At 34.8% G+C, this 19,945-nt stretch overlaps 1 protein-coding gene across 1 annotated transcript in view; it reads left to right on the forward strand.

Moving 5' to 3' along the window:
- The first annotated feature begins 5,331 nt into the window (after positions 1-5,331).
- LOC149085226 (gamma-aminobutyric acid receptor subunit beta-like) overlaps positions 5,332-19,945 on the forward strand; it is a 37,578-nt gene continuing 22,964 nt past the window's right edge. Inside the window, exons 1-5 of the mRNA XM_089233103.1 lie at positions 5,332-5,592; positions 5,994-6,094; positions 6,242-6,309; positions 7,136-7,356; positions 14,343-14,425. Of these exons, the coding sequence (XP_089089229.1) occupies positions 5,393-5,592; positions 5,994-6,094; positions 6,242-6,309; positions 7,136-7,356; positions 14,343-14,425 (673 nt within the window). The 5' untranslated portion in view covers positions 5,332-5,392. The remainder of the gene's footprint in view (positions 5,593-5,993; positions 6,095-6,241; positions 6,310-7,135; positions 7,357-14,342; positions 14,426-19,945) is intronic.

Consider the following 19,945-nt stretch of genomic DNA (forward strand, 5'->3'; position numbering starts at 1 on the left):
AAATAGCACTAAACTCATTAACTGCGGAAACGCCTGTTCTCTAGTACGGAAGCTTGTGTACTCTTCGTGTGCTACTACTATGATAATCATCATCTCAGAACGGACGCTCTCTGGTCGAAAGAGCTAAGAATGTTTGGACCCGTGGGGGAAAATGAAAGGATAGAGAGAATGGAATTTAACATTTTTTTTTTCCACATGCTTATTCTAAAAATATGCAACCGTCATAACTACGCTTTCAGTCATTTTTGGAGTTCATTTCGGTTCATTTGCAAGAACTTGCTAACTTGAAGAAGGGCGGTGTTAGATATATACGCGGTTTATTTTATTACACTTTTTATTCGCTTCGAGAACTATGCTCCATAAATAGCGCACAGCATGTGCTTCTTTTTTTTCTTCTTCAAATAGTAGCCTTGTATCTCTGGAAAAAACTGAGTAGTGTCTAGCAATTTCCCACCTTGATGGTCCTCTTATTTCACGTGATTCTAATGTTAATACGACATCGATGTGACATTTATCTTGTGCATAATTTTTACCACTAGATTTTAGGAGCTAAATTTCCCCAATAATTTATGTTTCTGACGTCAAAACTTTAGTTTCTACACCGTTTAAAATTTTCATATTTCATATAGGCCACAACAGACAATCTGCCCAACGAGGTGGCTGAAAAAAGATGCCTATAAAAATATTGATGCCAAATTGCTATAATGTAAATTATGGATGTATAAATGAATTGTGAGATCAGCGTGAAGGTGATAGCAACAACGGGCAAAACAAATCGAAACAGACGTTTCATTTCTTTACATTCCGCTAATTTGTTGAATATTTAGTATGTGAAACCAAACTTTCTGTTCAAACAATGCATAGTCTCTCACGTTACGGACACAACGATACTTTAATTATGGCATATATAAGTAGTTTTACAATAGAAATCACTCATGTTTATGAAATTTTCAATATCGTGAAGGGTTCATGCGAAGAAAATGTAACACTTACAGTAAATGCAAAACAAATTTTGACATGCAAATGGCAAGAATTTGAGAGTGATTATGCATGTCTGAGCTCAGCAGTGCTCTCTGAACTGTCATGGGAGAGCTTGTATGAATGAATAGAGAGTTGTTGACAGCCGGAGGAGTAGGTTATCATCGTGAGTAAGCCATGAAGTCTCCTAAAATAGTCTTTGTACCCGTCAAAGTATGCCTTACAATCACGCTACTTTGTTTGAAAGGAAACGAATGATCAATCTGTGTGAAGGAGGTTTCTCTACCATGAAAGTGCTGCTCATTGAACGACTCAGATGCTACAACAGTGATGAGTGTAGGAGCTTGGGATTAAAGGAAGTAGGAAAAATTGGAAATACAGCAATGAACCACGAAATGTGACTTTATAGCGGACTGATCACCTCGGCTTCAGCCACCTCGTTGGGCATTTTGCCTGTTGTGGCGTTGTATTTGTATTTGATAGATCCCTCATTCACATGACAGTAACAGATCATCCAATCTCTTGAATACTTTCATAGAATTAGAACATTGCAACAAGTCTGGCATTATCTGCTTCGACGAATGGACGACGTCTGCTGCTCATGGAACTAAATGCAAGCCTTCTGTTGTACAGCATTCACATGAGCCTAAAAAAGTTGAAGCTTCATGTTTTAATTGGGCTCAATATAACACATACAACACAATTTTGCGCAAATTAGCAGTATGCCATGTTTTCTGAGAGTCCTTCTCCAGCCTTAACTACAGCTATGGCTATTTATTTATTAGATAATATGAATTTGAGTGTCATCTTCCAGAAATGCTTATCTAAAAATCTGGCTTCATTTTCCAGTGACATATTGCACGAATAATAGTAGTAATAGTTTAAGGAGCGATTGGGTACAAAAAGTGTTCTCGGCTGCTTCAACTTGTTCAATTACTCTTAGCAACAACAAACAGCCCCGGGAAGTTTGAAGGCTGAAGTTATGCCTTTCCTTCAGATCACTTATGGTGCTATAGTCCAGTAACGCAATGACCTGATCACATGTTATCAGGAATGTACGGAATTTCTTCGAAGCACAACAGATACCATTTCTTATTTAAAGAATTGCATGTTGACCAGCTATGGAGCTTCTTGAATACATCTGTTACATAGTCTTCCGACAAGTAGCTAGTCATTGGCATCCAACAGCCAGTTCCAATAAACTGCCCATTTGAATCATAGTAGCCTGTGGTAGGTAAGTCCCCAGGAACATCGTCCAGAAATTCTTTAACTTATTTAATTTTGCCCCGGTGTGCAGAAATGTAGCTTCTATATTGCAAATCGTTAAGGATTAGTAAAATGTGGATTTTTAGCAATTAACCTTGACATATGGACTGCAATATTGATCATTGTTGTTTTTCTCTGTTTTTTAATTAATATTATTTTTACATGTAAATTTTGATCCAATATGATGATTCCTTTAGGTGTCACAATTTTCACTAATATGAGCTAACATATACTTTCAAAGCAAATATATAACCAAATAAACTCAAGAAATTATACAACTATTATAAGTTATTTATAAGACATAAATTCTCTTAAGATCTCTCTATATCATAATATAAATTCGTTGCTCGATCTTATTCCTTGTTATTAACTTATAGAAATGGAGACTACTTAATTATAGATAACAAAGTTTGTAATATCTAGTATTTCAGAAAAGATTAACTATACTGGGCGATCTGCGATTTTCCTTTCTGTAATAGATTTTTAAAATATTATATAAGATACAAAAGAACAAAAACATTGTATAATTTTAAGCATTAATCAATATTTTTAATTTATATAACTTACACTAATGCAGTTAAAATTCTGTGTTCACTTTAGAGTTTAGATATTTTCTCAAATTTGTAGAAAAATACTAGATGAATCGTTTTGAAATTTATTTTGGTCATGTAAACCGTATGTTAGTACTCACAATTTACAGTGAAAATTTAGTCACGAGTGCATTTAAGGGACCGTCAAAAAATTAAATTAAAAAAAATGTTTTATCTACCCAGTAAGAGAAGCCGCAAATAACTTGTAAATTTCACGTAATAATTTAATAACTGCGTAATACTTGTATGCATTTTTGTGAAAATAGCATGTATATTCACGGAGATGTAATTGTTTTTTTTAATTTCTATAATTTTCATCGTATGTTTTTTGCTTATAACATGCTGAGTTTTCAACCAATTTTACGAAGCACAGAAAATTTGACGCTACATGAAACGCACTGTAAAAAAATTTAAGATGTGACATCCCAATATTCAGTGAGATACATAAACATTTTAGGTTTACTTGAAAATCATTTACAAATGATTTTTAATTACGCATGCGCAGGAAATATATATTTCATTTTTTCATAATTTGGTTGTCAGATATATATTTAGTGCAACTTGTCAAGTGTCCGGAAAATTAGAGAAAAATATCGGTGATAGCAGTAACTTCGTTACTTGCTGAAAGTAACTTAAGGGATGATAGGAAATTAAAGATTTTCCACAAATTTGCATTTATATTATTAAGGAGATGAGGTATTTTTTTTCACAAATTAGTATCTCTATTAGTACCCGTGATTTGATAATTTCGAGAATAAGCCCAGAGCATTACGCGAATGGAGAAGACGCGTGTCTGATACGCTAAGAGAAGTGCTTTAGCATAACGCGTGCATGATGACAAAATTAACAAACCGAAAGCAATAATCAAATGACAAAAAATAACTGAAATACCAATTGGTAGAAAATCCCTTATTATCCAGTTACTTTCAGCCAAGTAACGAAATTATTGTTCACTATATCACCGATATTTTTCTCTAATTTTCACGACATTCGACTAGAATTTTTATATAAGTTGCAGTATATACACATCTGGCAACCAAATTATGAAAAATAAAATATATGTTTCCTGCGCATGCGTAATTAAAAACCATTTGATAAAAATTGTTTTTTCGGGTTCGAAGACCGTCGTCCGTTTGAGTTTGTTCTCAACGTTTCCCCAACACTAGTGGTTGGCATCTTCAGGAGAATTGATAAACCGGATCAAAGTCAAGTTTTCCGGAGTCTCAGGTTGTATTTATGCACATAAGTGGCTTGAACTACACTATTGTTTTGTGATTGGTCAGTTGATTCTATGGCTGGCAGCGTATTGTAAACAGTTGTTATGCTGGTAGAACCTGATTGGTTCTGTTTGAACTGTTTACAATACGCTGCCAGCCATAGAATCAACTGACCAATCACAAAACAATAGTGTAGTTCAAGCCACTTATGTGCATAAATACAACCTGAGACTCCGGAAAACTTGACTTTGATCCAGTTTACCAATTCTCCTGAAGATGCCAACCACTAGTGTTGGGGAAACGTTGAGAACAAACTCAAACGGACGACGGTTTTCGAACCCGAAAAAACAATTTTTATCAAATGATGGCCGCGAAAACCTTATAAACTATTTAAAAACCATTTACTTAAAATGTTTATATATCTCATTGAATATTGGGATGGTACATCTTAAATTTTTTTTACAGTGTCTCAAGTATAGTGTTAAATTTTCCGTGTTTAATAAAAATTGGTTGAAAACTCCGCATGATATAAACAAAAAACATGCGATGAAAATTAGAATTTTTGTACAATAGCATTTATATCTTCGTGAATATACATGCTATTTTCACAAAAATGCATACAAGTATTTCGCGAAGCTACGTATTTAAACATTATGTGAAAGTTACAAGTTATTTGCAGCTTCTTATGATATACAGGGTTTATCAAACCCTTTTTCTCTCATTTAATTTTTTGATGGTGCCCTAAATGTATTCATGACTAAATTTTTACTGGAGATTGTGAGTACTAATGTAGGGAATTTTACGTTACCAAAATTTCAGAACGATTTGTCTAGTTTTTTTCCAAATTTCTATATTCCAAAGTGGACGTAGACTTTTGGCGATATAGTGTACATAGATTGAATATAAATACGGAAACACATACTACCATCTTCTTGATATAAAGATTTATAATTCAGAATATGATTTTCGTGCTCGTGCGTGCGCTCACATTGTATTTGCATAATTAACGAGACGTGCTCTCTAATGGTATAGCTTTCATTGTCACTGCTTAGTTGCTTTGTTCTGGAGAGTGCGCTATATTTTTCCTTGTAACCCGACAAAAATATCTATCGAAGTAGAGTAGCACCGGCGTTGTCTCCCTATGTTCCAGAAAGTTTCTGTTCACTCGTCTCTCTTGCTTCACGGTTACTTCAATGAAAACACATTTCGCTTTGTAATCGATAAAAATCCTTTTACGCTCTGGCTTTCCGCCACACCCAACGAAAAAGAGTGCGTGAGAATTCCATTCCGGAAGGCAACCAAACCTTCATTGCCTCTTAGAAGCTGACTTCACGCAGACACATGCGCATTGGGCAAGTAACTAACCTAAAAGTGAATCCTGTGTTTTCCGTTCAGATAGTCGGGGCAAGGTCTCGTGGCTGCTGTCTTTTTAAACGACAACTTTATCGCAGTAGCTCTGGATGGCCATATACCAACACGAGGGTTATGTTGATATTTTTCATCTATTGTTTTGTGATTCTTGGATCTTCCTCCACCACAGGGTAAGTGTTTTCTCATTTCGAATCGCATTCCGTAGTTTGGCGGATTCCCGCGCTTCAGCTGATTGGAAAGTTGACAGTTGACGCATGGCAAAACAGGTGTCGTGTAATTTTAAAAGTATATATATTTTTTTCATTCTCGTAGTAGTGTAACTATAATTTTAAAAATAAGTTATAAATACCCTTACAACAAAAAAGTTATACGTCATTAGTTCTGTACTATCATTCTGTGTTATTGAATAACATATTTCTTCGAAAATAATTTCAGTTTAAATCGTATACTTAATCGTGTTCTTATATTGATATATTTCTTTAAATTGATATTGGTTTTGGTTTGCTGAATTGGATATAAATATAACGCGCGCGCGTAAAATAATTTTATAATATTTGCTTCTTTTCTGCAGAACATGCCAGTTCCCAGGAAAAAGTCAATTAGAGAATATAACCAGCGTTATAAAAGCTATTCTTGTAGACTACGACATACGCCTTCGACCAAATTTCGGAAGTAAGTTTTTCATAATAAGTACAGTATTAAAAATTTGATTATTATTTTCATATTTTCTATGCTGATTGCGCTTCTACAGTCGTTTGAGATTTTTTTCATCACTGATACAATGAATTTTTCAGTGAATTTTTATATTTTTCCTCTCAGATGAGCCTTTGTACATAGGAATGGACTTGAATATTGCTAGTTTTGATAGTATCTCTGAAGTAAATATGGTGAGTTTTCTATTTCTTAGTTTCAGAACTTGTGTTAATTCAATTTTCAAACGCGTATGAAAACATTTTTCGCTTTTCTAATTTCAGTAGTATTGTTCTAGTTTCATTCTAGTGTGAATCGATATCTCTCGAAAATGATATTTTTTCCATTATTCCAAGCACGTAAGTTTCGAACGCGATGTGTAGGTTAATTCCTTGAAAACACGGTATAATTTTTTTTTCTCCCCAGTTAATATGTATATATGTTATTCAAACACAAAAAAGGCGTTTCTTCTGAAAGCGTCAATTATATTTTTTTACTTTAAAGTTGTTCAGCCACCTCGTTGAGCATTTTGCCTGTTGTGGCGTTGTATTTGTATTTGTTACCAGCTTTAACGTAAAAAAAAATACAATTAACATACATTTAAAAATATAAAATATAATGATTTCGATACACAGTATTCATCTGAAACATGTAATGGGTAAGAAAATTATTTATCGAAAAATTTGATGCAATTCAGATGCATTGTTATGTTTCAATATTAATATCCCTTTCAGACCCCCCCCCCCTCCCCAGTACAAACGAATGTGGGATTACTTGTTCTTGTTGCAAAGACTCTTTTTTAACCCCAGGGAGTTCAGTCCTGACTTCAACGATAAAACACCCAGAATCATTGAATTCGGGACTGAACTCCCTGAGATTAAAAAAAGAAAATCTACAGCGACAAAAACCACCCCCCACGTTTGTGCGTACAGTGTCTGAAAGGATTATCTTAAATGCGTATCTCATATGAATTCAAAGTATATATATATATGAATTTATATACGGCACATTCTTTCAATTCAGGATTATACTCTGACTTTGTACTTGAACCAATATTGGAAGGATGAGCGTTTATCTTTCAGCAGCGAAAACCATGAGCTCACACTATCGGGTGATTTCGCAGAGAAAATTTGGGTTCCTGATACATTTTTCGCAAATGATAAAAACTCATTCCTCCACGAAGTTACAGAGAAAAATAAATTGGTTTATTTGAAATCGGATGGTACTATTACCTATGGAATGAGGTAAGTAAAAATCTGAATTTTCTCATTTAAAATGTGACTCATTGCTTGTCTGCCAGAGGATTCTTCAAGCCTTGTAGAAAGACAGTCTTTGTGCTAGGCGTTAAAATTTTCTTATTTTGATTTCGAGTACGACTTATCACATATTCAACACCTTTGTTCAAAAATATATTTACCAACGTCGTAAGTCATTAATTTAGATTGAATAGTTTAAAGTATTATACAAGTAAGTGTAATAATTTATCCATATGTACAGTAGAACCTTTCAAATCCGGGTACCCATAATTCGGACACTTCGGAATTTTTTTCCTCAATTGGGAACTGTCATGCCTTTTCTATACCAAAAGTATTTTTCGACTTCTTTTAATGCATTGGATATTTTTTCCTTCTTTTTGTAGCATTTTATTTCTTTTCCACGATACATTGTTGGTGTTCGCTGCAGTTTTCGGGATTTTCAAAAGTAGAAAAAATGATGTGTCCCCTCCGTGTCTCAATTAATATAAGTAGTCAGAAGAACTTTTCTTTCTTGACTTCATTTATCCACGTGATACGGTTAACCTCAGTGTTTTAGAGATTGTCCAATGCTTTATTATTTTCTATGATGATCTAAATGAACTTCTGAAGCTACCGAAAACGTCAAGCCATTAGGCAGGTTTGAGCTATAAACGGAAACAACTCTTCAAGTATGTGAGAAAGTTGAACTTTTGAGAGAGAGAAATCTAGAACTCGGAACACCAGTACTAATCTTTTGTGCCCGAGTGGCCTGGTGGAAAGCTTCTCGTCCACCACCGCGAAGGTTGCTGTTAGGTTCCCGGTTCTATCCGTTGCGAAGAATATTGAAAACAAGATATTTTCCCGACGAACTTGAGGCGACCACCGATAAATGGTGTCTTCATTTCAATCTAACTCGTTGACGACAGTAAATTGCATTATAGTTTGGCCGGAGTTGGTGTGTGGTGAAGTAGTACGAATGTTTTGCGATGACTGTGGAATCGGAAAAATCTACCGTTTATATATATATCGATCTTCAGAAACAAAAAAATATTTTTCAGTTTTTTTTTCAGACATGAGCAATGCCTACAAAATATATTTAAAGAATAAGTAAAAAAAAGGGGAATCTCTTTTCACTACTAAGGGGCCATTCAAGTATTACGTAAGCAGATTTTCAGCCGTTTTTGACCCCCCCCTTGTCACAGGCCACATCCTTGTCACATCATTTGGGGGGAGGGCATGGGGCCCTCCCCCCCTGGCTTTCGAAAATACACTAAAAATGGTATATATATACATACATTGAGTACATGTGCTTTGCCCCCCCGCCGGAAAAGGTTTGCCCTCCCCTGGAAAAATGTTGCCCCCCCCCCTGGAAAAAGTTGAAATGACGGCCCTGCCTTGTCAGCAAAAGTCAGTAAAACACTGACCCTCTCCTCCCCCCCCCCCGCTGTCAGCAAAATTTCGTCAGCAGCCTAGAATATTTCATATCTTCAAACAAAAAGGGGTGGTTGATGACGTAAGCAACCTTCAAACCCCCTCCCCCCCCCCTTGTCATCAAAAGCCAGCAAATCCGAAACCCCCCTCGATGCTGACGTAATACTTGAATGACCCCTAATGGTATGTAAATTAAAAATTATTGTTTAAATTAAATTATCTGTGATCATATGAATGTACAGTGAAACCTCGACATAACGGTACTCCGCGGACCAAGAAAGAATGTCGTTGGCGAAAGGTTATCGTTATATCGAGATGTAGCATTATCATCAATCATCACAAAATTTATACAAATACAAATACAAATACAAATACAACGCCACAACAGGCAAAATGCCCAACGAGGTGGCTGAGAAAAAGATGCCCATAAAAATATGGATGTCATGTATTTCAAAAAATATAGCAACCCAATTAAAAATGCAATTAACACAAATTATAAACAATATATACACATGATAAAATATTATACAATGCCCATAAAGAATACTTATGGTTGTCTTATTCTAAGAATGGATAGCTTCTCGATTTACCCCAACATGTTTATCGTATTTCTTTTTAAACGTGTCAATTGTGTTACAATTTACTACCTCCGGGGGTAAGCTATTCCATTTATTAACAACCCTATTGGAGAAAAATTTCCTGCGACACCATAACCTTGCATTGTCCCTCACCAATCGATACTGGTGTCCCCTTGTAAAAGCAGTCGATTGGCGTTGTACTAAAAGTTCATGGTCCATCCTATCCATCCCATTGAAAATTTTGAACACTTCGATCATATCTCCTCGACACCTGCGTTCATCCAATGTAAACATATTCAAAAAATGAAGTCTTTCTTCATAACTCAAGCCCTGTGTGCCAATAAGGACACGCGTAGCTCTTCTCTGCACCCCTTCAACCAAGTCTATGTCCCTCTGTAGGTATGGTCTCCAAAACCTTACAGCATACTCCAGTCCAGGACGAACTAAGCCTCGAAAAAGCGGAAGAATGACTTTAGGAGAACGCGAAGAGACCTTTTTGAAAATGAGACCAAGCATTCTATTCGCTTTTTTGACAACCGCTGAACAATGTTCAGAAAACTTAAGTCGCTCGTCAATGAGAATTCCCAAATCGGTGACTCTAGTTGCATCCGGGATAGTGACACCATTCAACTCGTAAGACTCACAACTTATACTGTTGTTGGTAGTTCCTCTGAATGAACGTTATTAGTACTACTATACAAAATCATTTGTTTTTATTCGCAACAAAAAATAAAACTGATAAGTTGATAAATAATATTCAGTTACTTGTTCCACGTTGTAAAATGGTTTATCGCACAGCACTTTTGTGTATTACACAGAAAGCAGCTTCTCGACACCTTCAAACAATTTCGGAGGGTAGATAGTGTAAAATAGTCTAATGACAAACAACCTCGAAAGAACAAAACTGGTTAAGAATTTAAAAATATATTGAAGGTAATTTTTAGTGAACTATAAAAAGATATTGTGTTGCATCGATTTCAAAATCTATAAAAAATATCGTTATAGAGAGGTTAATTGTAGTAAAGGATATCGTTGTATCGAGAGGAATTCAACATTTGACTATAGGCAATTTCAAACAAGACTTGAAAAAATATCATTGTAGAGGGATTTATCGTTATATCGAGTATCGTTGTAGCGAGGTTTCCCTGAATATTGCTTTACTAATTATCTTTCAAAAGAAAGATTCAAAATGTTCGATGGTTATTACGGCTTTAAATGTGAAAACTTAAAAAATAAACCAAATTTCCCTTTATCCGGAAAATTTCCTAATCCAGAACCACCTAGGTACCGAAGAGTCCGGATTAGAGAGGTTCAAATGTACTACATATTTGTATATCGACAGTCCAGTCCAAAAACGCAACAACTTAAAAAAAATTTTGAGATACCTGCATTTTAAAGATTCACTTTGTATGGAACTGAATTGGAATCTATCAACTGAGATTTAATTACAGTAGAGAGCGTATAAGCAGAGTTGGGAATTGTTGCTGTTTTGCAATATGTAGAGGAATTTTCCACCTTTCTCATGGTGTGAATAAGTCAAAAATACAATTTTCTGAATTGCCTTTATCAACTGGGCAGTCGATATGAAATCAAACGTAGATGCTTACATCTATTTTTCATAGAATACTGTAATATTAGTTATATATGACTTCGTGTTTTCTCTTAGAAAAAGGAATACAATTTACGTCCAAAATAAGTCTGAAAATTTGGCAAAAATTCTGATCAGGAAACACGTTATTTTATTTATTAGATTAACGCCGATGCAGGAAATCTAACATAACCTGCGTCCTTCTCGTACACACCCGACGTTCGATCTGCAGAACCTCGTCAATACTATATCAGAGTTAATGAGATTGAAAAGTAACTCGATAAAGGCGAGAAATTAAATTTTATATTTTTGATCCAATTGTTTTACGTGCTTCTCTCACTTTACTCAGAATCCATCGAAACATTTCGCAGCAAAATAAAAAAAAAAATTCTGTATGTAATTTCTGAATTATTTCTCGTGAGAAATTAAATAACTTGCAAAATTATTCAAACAGCTTAGACCACGTTTTTCATTTTATTTGTAAACTTAAACAGCAACACAACCACGTTGTACAAATGAATTATGAAATACTTTTTTTTGGTGCGTGATGTTCAGCTAATAATATAGGAAAAAGTTGAAAGCGAGGGGGGAAAACGCAAAGGTTCCAGAAATAGCAAATCTGTGGGTAAGGCTTATAGGCTGGGAAAGCATTTGTGGCTGGCAAAGTTAAACGAGTGGAGTGTGAACTTATTTCTCCGCTTTTCGGTGGGTGTTTATTTCGGGTTTGGAGCTTGAATTTTTCTTTGACATAGTGCCACTTGGAACGATTTTTGGCGCTTGAGTACGAATGCCAAGAGCGTAATTATGATCGCGCAGTATTTGTGGCTTTACTTCAGTGAGTTAACAGTGTATGTCACAGAATCAGGCACCGGCAGTGCACTTACTCTCAGAAGTGACGGAAGATAAGCTGAAAGCACGATTCGTCAAAGTAATCCTTCAAAGTGTTTTTGAGCACGTGACTTATGTTTCTTTTTTTTTTTTTTAAAGAATGTTTCGCTTTTGTTTTAACGGAATGAAAACATCAAGTTCCTGTTTCATCGTTTATTTTCTTAACGGAATTGTTTTCCTTCTTTATCAGCACCAGTAGCCATTAACTTTCGAGAAGTAAATAAAAAAACAAATGGCCGATTTTCACACACACAACGTAAGATTTATCGGGACCGCCATTAACTACCGAACAACCCTGAGAAACTTATTTTGTGTTTGATGTTTCTTCAATTTCGTGGATTCTCCATTAAGATAGTAAAACAGTTTCTAACCCTTTAACTGCTCAATCATCTATGAACGATCAACGCGATATTGTAAAAATTAAATTTTTAATTTAAAAAATTATAAGCTGTCGCGAGTTCGATACCCGGTTCGTCCTTATCAGAAAACATTCCTGACACAGGGGTACAACAGAAATGGCAACATGACCACAGAAAAAGACTGCTACCGCAGGGAGTCCCACACCGAGAGGTTAGCACACAACCTCTCAAAAAAAAGGTTGCCGTTCGGAATCGACAATAAATTGTAGGTCCTGGTCTAACTAGCCCTCGTGTGCAGAAAATGACCGGGGTGTGACAAAAATGATCAAATGGTCATTAAAAAATTATACGGCTTCTTATATAAATTATGTACTTCAATTCGCAGAGAGAGATTGTATTTCTCAATAAATATGTCTCCAACTATATTTTTCTTTATTAAGAAAATAATGAGACGAAAAAAAATTGATTTTTTTTCCGCAGTTGAAGGGTTACGAACTATCGTAAAAAAAGTGAAAATAGAAATAAACAAAATTATAAATTTACTTACTTTGGTTTTGCGCATAATACCGATATAAAAAAAAGTACTACTTTTGGAAACGAAATATTTCACCCACAATTACAGCCATTTTCACAGTCCTTAGCATAATATAATGCTTCCATAGAATACTTCAAACTGTACGAAAAGCGCCATCACTATACGATCTTGACACTTTAGTTATACACTGTTACATCTACTGATAATTTCAACCTACATAAAACTGTAGATAGAATATTAGTCAAAAAATATTTCAATTCGCGTCATTAGGAACTTAACGCTTGCTCAGTGTTCTTAATGGAGTAAATATTGGACGTTTTCTACTGATTTATGTTTTAACGGAGTTTAAAACACGAATTTGCGATTAGGGTGATAATATTAGATTTATTCAATAATGTATCTACAGTTATAAATATTTTTTGTTTTATGTCACTTCAACAGAGCTACACGTAGCTGATCGGAATTTGAAACATGTTATTTGTATTTGGTATTTTGGTGACAACAACAAAGAGAAAATTGCATGTCACCAATACATGTCACCATAAATTCGATATTCAGTTCGTGAATGCCAGTAAAAGTTATTCGATGTTCAGAGGGAAAGGGGGTACTTTTCAGTTATGTAAGTTCGACTTTAATGTTTTGGTAGGATTTGTCTGCGAATAAAATTGTTTCATCAGTGTTTTCAAGGTTTTGCTTGCGAGTGCTTATGTGCTCCATAATTGAGATTGGACCAGTGGATTATTTTTGGTTCATTTCCTTTTCTTCAGTTGGCAGGTGACGCTTTCAACTTCGTACTTTTCCTAATTTCTTAAACTCTTGTCGTCAATAGCTTCTTGGCTATCTTCCATATAACATTAAGAAGCATAAATGACTTATAAGTAACCCTAATGATTTAATTTTTCACTTTTTACTCCATACTAAGATAGCAATATATATATTTTTTTTAAATATAAGTTTATATATACCAAAAAGAGTGAGATTTCCTTCATCTCCGGTGACATCATGTAGTCATCCAACCTCTTATTGAAGACAAAGACTGATTCAAGAATCCAATACTTAAGCCTTTATTTGGTCCTTGGTTAAAGACGAAAAAGAAATTTTGAGTACTGGTCCTAATTTCGGAGAATGCGCTCTTCAAGAATAAGGACGTGGTACCAAGGAGGAAACTGGGGTAGGGGGGATAAAGAAGCGCTTTCCCTGAGTGGCAATCTCCGGCGGCGGAAAATTTGAGGAATAAAGTGTGCGAAAAATTATTTTTGTTTAAAAATATAATGCAAGGAAAAACATTTTTTATTCATAAATATCGACTTTAAAATTAAGTTTTGAACTGATGACAGAAATCCTAGTTACTGCCCTGTGGGGTATACCCCTTGGAATGCTAAATGTAAAAAAGGAGAATCAAACGCACTCTATTTTTTGTTTCACCTCTTTCTCTAGCGAACTCTTCCTTACGTGAACTCAACCCTCAAGGATAAGGCGTCTCATATTGATCATAATTCATTACAATAATATTCATTTAAATATAATTTTTTTTGGCTTTGTATGTATGATGCCCTACATTCAGTATGATTTTACTGTGAAATATCCTCACGGATATTCAATAACTTATATTATAGATTCACGACAACATTGGCATGTATGATGGATTTGCATTATTATCCACTTGATTCGCAGAATTGTACTATAGAAATTGAAAGCTGTAAGTATGCTGATAAGTTACTTGTGACTGATAGAATATAGGTATCTTTTATTATAATTCTTTTCAGAATATTTTAAGCCTTTGCGATCCAGAGGTTTTTTCGGTACTTCGTTGGTACAGTTCGTACTTTATATCGCCTCCCTCGCACAATGAGGCTCCTGGAAGCTAGCTATTGTGTTTTTTGTATAGCTTATGAGTTGTGCTAAGAAGCCAAATTCACGGGGTTCTTCCTGTGATCGTAAAGAGGTTGTTATAACACCGACCTCAACATTGTGAAACAAACGCGATTTTGAAACAGAAAAATTAATATAGAAATTAAATTGTTATTTGGCTGTTGGGAAGGGCGATTGCTCCCATAGCCGTGCTTGCTGCAGGTAATATACAGGGTGGTCCATGAAACCTGTGTGTGTGACATGTTTTGAAATGATATTTGAGAAAAGCTCTTAAAGATAGAGACAAACGGTTTAAAGAATTTGAAAGGGAAGTATGGGGGGGGGGGGGGTTTCGAAGTTCTTTTTAGCTTACTACAAAATTTCTAAATTCGCATCTTTAGTGACGCGGAAGATGTCAAGTCTATATAGCATTTTTTCTTTCTTGCCGTGTTATTTGTAGCATAAGTGTTACAAAGAATAGAAGTAAAGATGCAAGTAAAATAGATGGAACTAAAAAAAAGTTGGTTTTCTTTGTAATTTATTGATTTTATTTCTGTTGGGCAGTTACCACTAAATGTTTTGAATGAATTTGAGGAATTTTTTTAATTTTTTTATATCTATACTTGCATTAAATTCTGGATGGTCCAAAAGTTTGGACCTGTTTTGAAAAAAAAATTAATAGAGCTGTTAAAGATAGAGAAACACAACTTAAAACAGGGGTTCTCATATTGTGTGCCGTCAACCTTTTGCAGGGGCGCCACGGAGTGGTGGCCCGTCAAAGGTCTTTCGAAAAAATCTGTAGTTGAAATGCGCTGAGGAGCCACGGATAAGCGTTGATTAGGGTAAGGGGCACCGCGAGTGGAAAAAATTTAAGAACTCTTGGCTTAAAGCATTTAAGAAAGTAGGTTTCAAAGTTTTCTTTTACATCCATTTATTTTATTGCCATCTTTACTTCTATTCTCTGTAACCCCCCATGTTACAAATAACATGGCAAGAAATGCTATACAGAGAAACCTCGCTACAACGATACTTGATATAACGATAAATCCCTCTACAACGATACTTCTTTGAATCCTCTTTGGAATTGCCCATAGTATAATATTAAACTCCTCTCGATACAACGATGTCCTTTACTACGATAAATACCTCTAAAACGACATTTTTTTGAAGAGATTGTAAAACTGCTAATGATAATTTTTATATTTCACTCAAGATCATTTTCAACATGCAGTCGACGCTCTTTATAATAACCCCCCCCCCCCCGTTATAGCGACCATTACATTACAACGACCGGTAGAATAAGTCTCAAACGTTTTCATATAACTAATATCATATGTGTTTTCCTTTCGATATAACGACCCTCCCAATATAACGTCCATTTTCGGAGGGACGACGGGAGTCATTACATCGAGCGTCGACTGTATTTTGAAATTCCTCACCAGTTTTTGTTCTTTCGAGGAAAATTAAATAGCATTGGTATTTTGCAATATGTACCCTCCGAAAGTGTTAATGAAGTTGCCGTGAAGCTACTTTCTGCGCAGTAAAAAATAATGTTGTGAAGGAAGCTACTTTACAGGGTGAAACAACCAAGTGAATTTTATTCTTCAAGTAATCAATTAGAATTTTCGATGCCGAATAAATGCTTATAAATGCGTTTTATGGTGATGATAACAATGCCAATTCTGAAGAGATACCAACAACCGCATAAATTTGGCGGCGCCTGATGAGAATGATACCTCTCGATATAACAGTAATCCCTACAACGATATTTTTTATTGGTTCGCAGATTACCTTTGTATCGAGGTTTCACTGCATAAGTTTGACATCCTCCGCGTCACACTCAAGATGCTCATGTAGCAATTTTGTACCACAAGTAAAAAAAAACTTTGAAACCTTCTCTTTCAAATTCTGTAAAAGCCATTTTGTCTCTATCTTCAACAGTTTTTATGTGTTTTGATATCTTTTTCAAAACAGGTCAGGACTTCAGGACCACCGGTAGGCCTATATTTGATATGACTGCTAATTGAATAACGATTCTAACTTGAATAAAAATCTCGCATCCACCTATCACTAAGCACCTAGTTCTATTAAAGAAAAGAATCTGTTAAATATGCTGCTCATCTTGGTTTTATGAGAAAAATAATTTTTTAAAGAAGATTTTTTTTTGGGTTTATGCGAAAAATTTTTTTCGTGTGACTTGCTATAAAATTCTTCGACGATCATGCATATGAATCGATAGCGTTAGAACGAAACGTGTAGAAAAAGTTACAATACAGTATAATCACAAACAAAATTATAACACCACGTTGAAGTCCACATGTTGGTCTACTACAAACAATTACTCTTATTAATATGAAATGAACATATTTAATCGTTAATAATATGGTAAATGAAGATCCTATATGCGGAAAAAAATATGACATCGCCGATTCTTGCTCAAGTTGCTGAACGTGGAAAAACTTTTTAATTGCGGTTGAAAATCCTAAAAATAATTCTAACGGTACAGGGTAATAAAGGACCACTGAAAATCACCGTCAGTTAAAATATATTTCACGAAAAAGAAAACCGTTGAATATATATATGACAAATTAGCTGTTACTCGCTCGGAAATTTCTGGTCGGCGAATCCTCTCCCATGTAACATTTGAGCCCCTCATGACCCTTGGGAGTTGAAATTAGAATTTTCAGAAATCATGTCTTAATGAGTCTCTATACAATAAAATATAACACTAACCAAATTTCGTATTTCTAGCTTCAGTGGTATGGGTTCATTCTTGATTGTCGCATATAAATTTTGAACACCTCCCCCCCCCCTTTATGACCCCCCTCAGAGGTTGAATTTTGAAAAAATCCCTCCTTAATGAGTCTCTATATTACAAAATGAAAATACTGATTAAATTTCATATTTACAGCGGTTTCGGCTGAGTGACGCTTGCCTCGTATGACCTTTCAACTTCCTTATGCAACCCTTAGGGGTCGAATTTTGAAAAAAAAAAAAAACTTCTTAGTCAGCCCTTACATCATAAAATTAAACCACTGGTCAAATTTCACACCTATAGTTCCAGCGATTTCTTCTTATCATAATTTCTATACATGACCTTTGAACCCCCTTAAGGGGTCGAATTTAACTCTTCCTAGTGAGCCCTTACATCATAAAATGAAACAATTGGCCCAATTGCACATTTATAGTTTCAGAGGTTTCGGCTCGGCGATCATGAATCAGTCACTCAGGACATGTTATTTTATATATATAGATATGTGAAATTAATGCAGTCAGCCCTCGGTTAACGGACTTGGTTCGTTCCTGAAGTCCGTTCGTAAGCTGAATTGTTCGTAAACCGAAACAATATTTCATAAGAATCAATGTAAAAGGATTTAATACGTTAATGGCGCCTCGAAGTTTTCTAGTGTGAATTTTTTGCAGTAGCTGCGCAAACGTGAAACCAATGAAAATCATTAAAATAATAAGAGAGTTGCTGAAATAAAAATAACCACAGTTATCCCAGTGTCAAAGCCCTTAAAATCCAATACAATCTGTCCCCAATATCCTTCAAGCCAAATTCATAGTTCTATAAAATATTTACTGCTAAGCTTTGTCAATGATAGCAAACGCAGTGCGCAATTTGTAGAATATTAAAATAATCTTTTGAGAAGTCAATGAGTGTTAGTTTTTTTCCCGAAATTATTATTGTAAAGCTTTTTTGAAAAAGTTCTCTGATGTAGAGCTTCCTGAAGTTTGAAATGACCTGCAAATCCATAAATCACTGAGTGGATAATAGTGGATAATCGCATTCCAGGGCTTTATTATTACTCAGATAAAATCAAATTCTTCAATTAACTTTTCTCTCAAATAACAAAAAAATAGTCACGTGGTCACAAACTTCTGAAAAATACTTCCCTCGATGTTCAGTCATTTTTATATGTCCGTAAACCAAGATTAATTCCTAAACCGAATCATTTTTCGTTGTTCGTTAACTGAATTGTTCACATATCGAGCCGTTCGTAAACCGAGGGTAGACTGTACTTATTAATGTAGTCATAATTATCGTAATGTCTATATAATTCGTATTTCATCTGAAAAAAATTTATGTATTTTCATAAATTTTTTACCCTCCCGACTTTTTTCATACTAATGTGCCTCGTTTTCCCATTTTCCAACGAAGCTCACATGAATTTTTATTCGTGATTGAAATTAAGGATGAAAGTGGTTTTCGTAATTTATAAATTATATGCACTATGATAATTATAACAAAATATTCATCTCACATATTTGTTATGGCGCAACGTTTTTTCCCCCTTAAAATATATCTTTATTCATGTCGATTTGCAGTAGTTCTTAATTTCCCGTTCCACTTAATTTTTCAGAAATTTTAGTCATAATTGGCAACTTTTTCCACGTTTATCAAGAATTAGCGATATATATCTCGTATTTTCTGTATATTATATAATAATTATAAAATACGATTCATATAAAAAATTATATGAATTACTGTATTTAATTGTTAAAATTATTATAAATACGATTCTTATGATCACCCTATTTATACCAAAATTTTCAATGTTATACTGACTATATGTCATAGAGAAAAGTACGGAATTTTGCCAATTAATCACCGAAGAAGTAGAGAAACGTAGACAAAATCGTTATAGTTATCGCTAAAATCTTTAAAATATTGTCAATAGTAGGAAATGAAACTACTGCAAATCATAATGAATTAAAATTTATTGGACGAAAAAAAAAGTTGAACATGAGAAATAAGCTAGATGAGCGTTTATATTTTAATAATAATTAAATTAAAAAGTTGTGAAAGTAATCTTAATCTTTGATTTTAGTAAAAACTGAAAATTCAAGTAAGTTTCATGGAGAAAAATGGGACATTATCATAAAAAAGTCTGGGCATCCGAAAATACGGAATGTCCAGTAAAATACGGGTCATAAATTAATTAGCGTGACATTTATTTCTCGTACCGATACGTAAGGGTTGTCAATGCTGTTCATGTCATAAATATAAATGTTCCCAATCCAGTCCAAATTTCTCCGTAAACCACTAAAACTTTCTCACGGATTGCCGATTGGCGACCTTGGCTTTTCGTCTTAAAAGTCCAATGACTTTTGATGGGTTTTCTTAAAGCTGGAAGATTACCGAGTTCCCATGAATTGTTGTGAAGATGTTCAATATCTAAAGGCTCTCTCCCTCTCGCCGCTTTAGGGCTGGCCATAGCGTCTTCTAATGTTTCCGGATCTTCACTATGGCACAAACTGGCTTGATGCACAAGGAAGCCGTCGTTGAAGTACCTTCTGTCAAGAATACGATTGCAGGTTGGGCATTCCTCATCATCGCTGTCTTCATCCGTCAACTTCTCGGAGA

This window comes from Pholcus phalangioides, unplaced genomic scaffold (assembly GCF_987345545.1).
Source record: "Pholcus phalangioides strain wild (caught in Gottingen) unplaced genomic scaffold, Ppha-v1.0 ptg000007l_1, whole genome shotgun sequence".
In the NCBI taxonomy this organism is placed as follows: Eukaryota; Metazoa; Arthropoda; class Arachnida; order Araneae; family Pholcidae; genus Pholcus; species Pholcus phalangioides.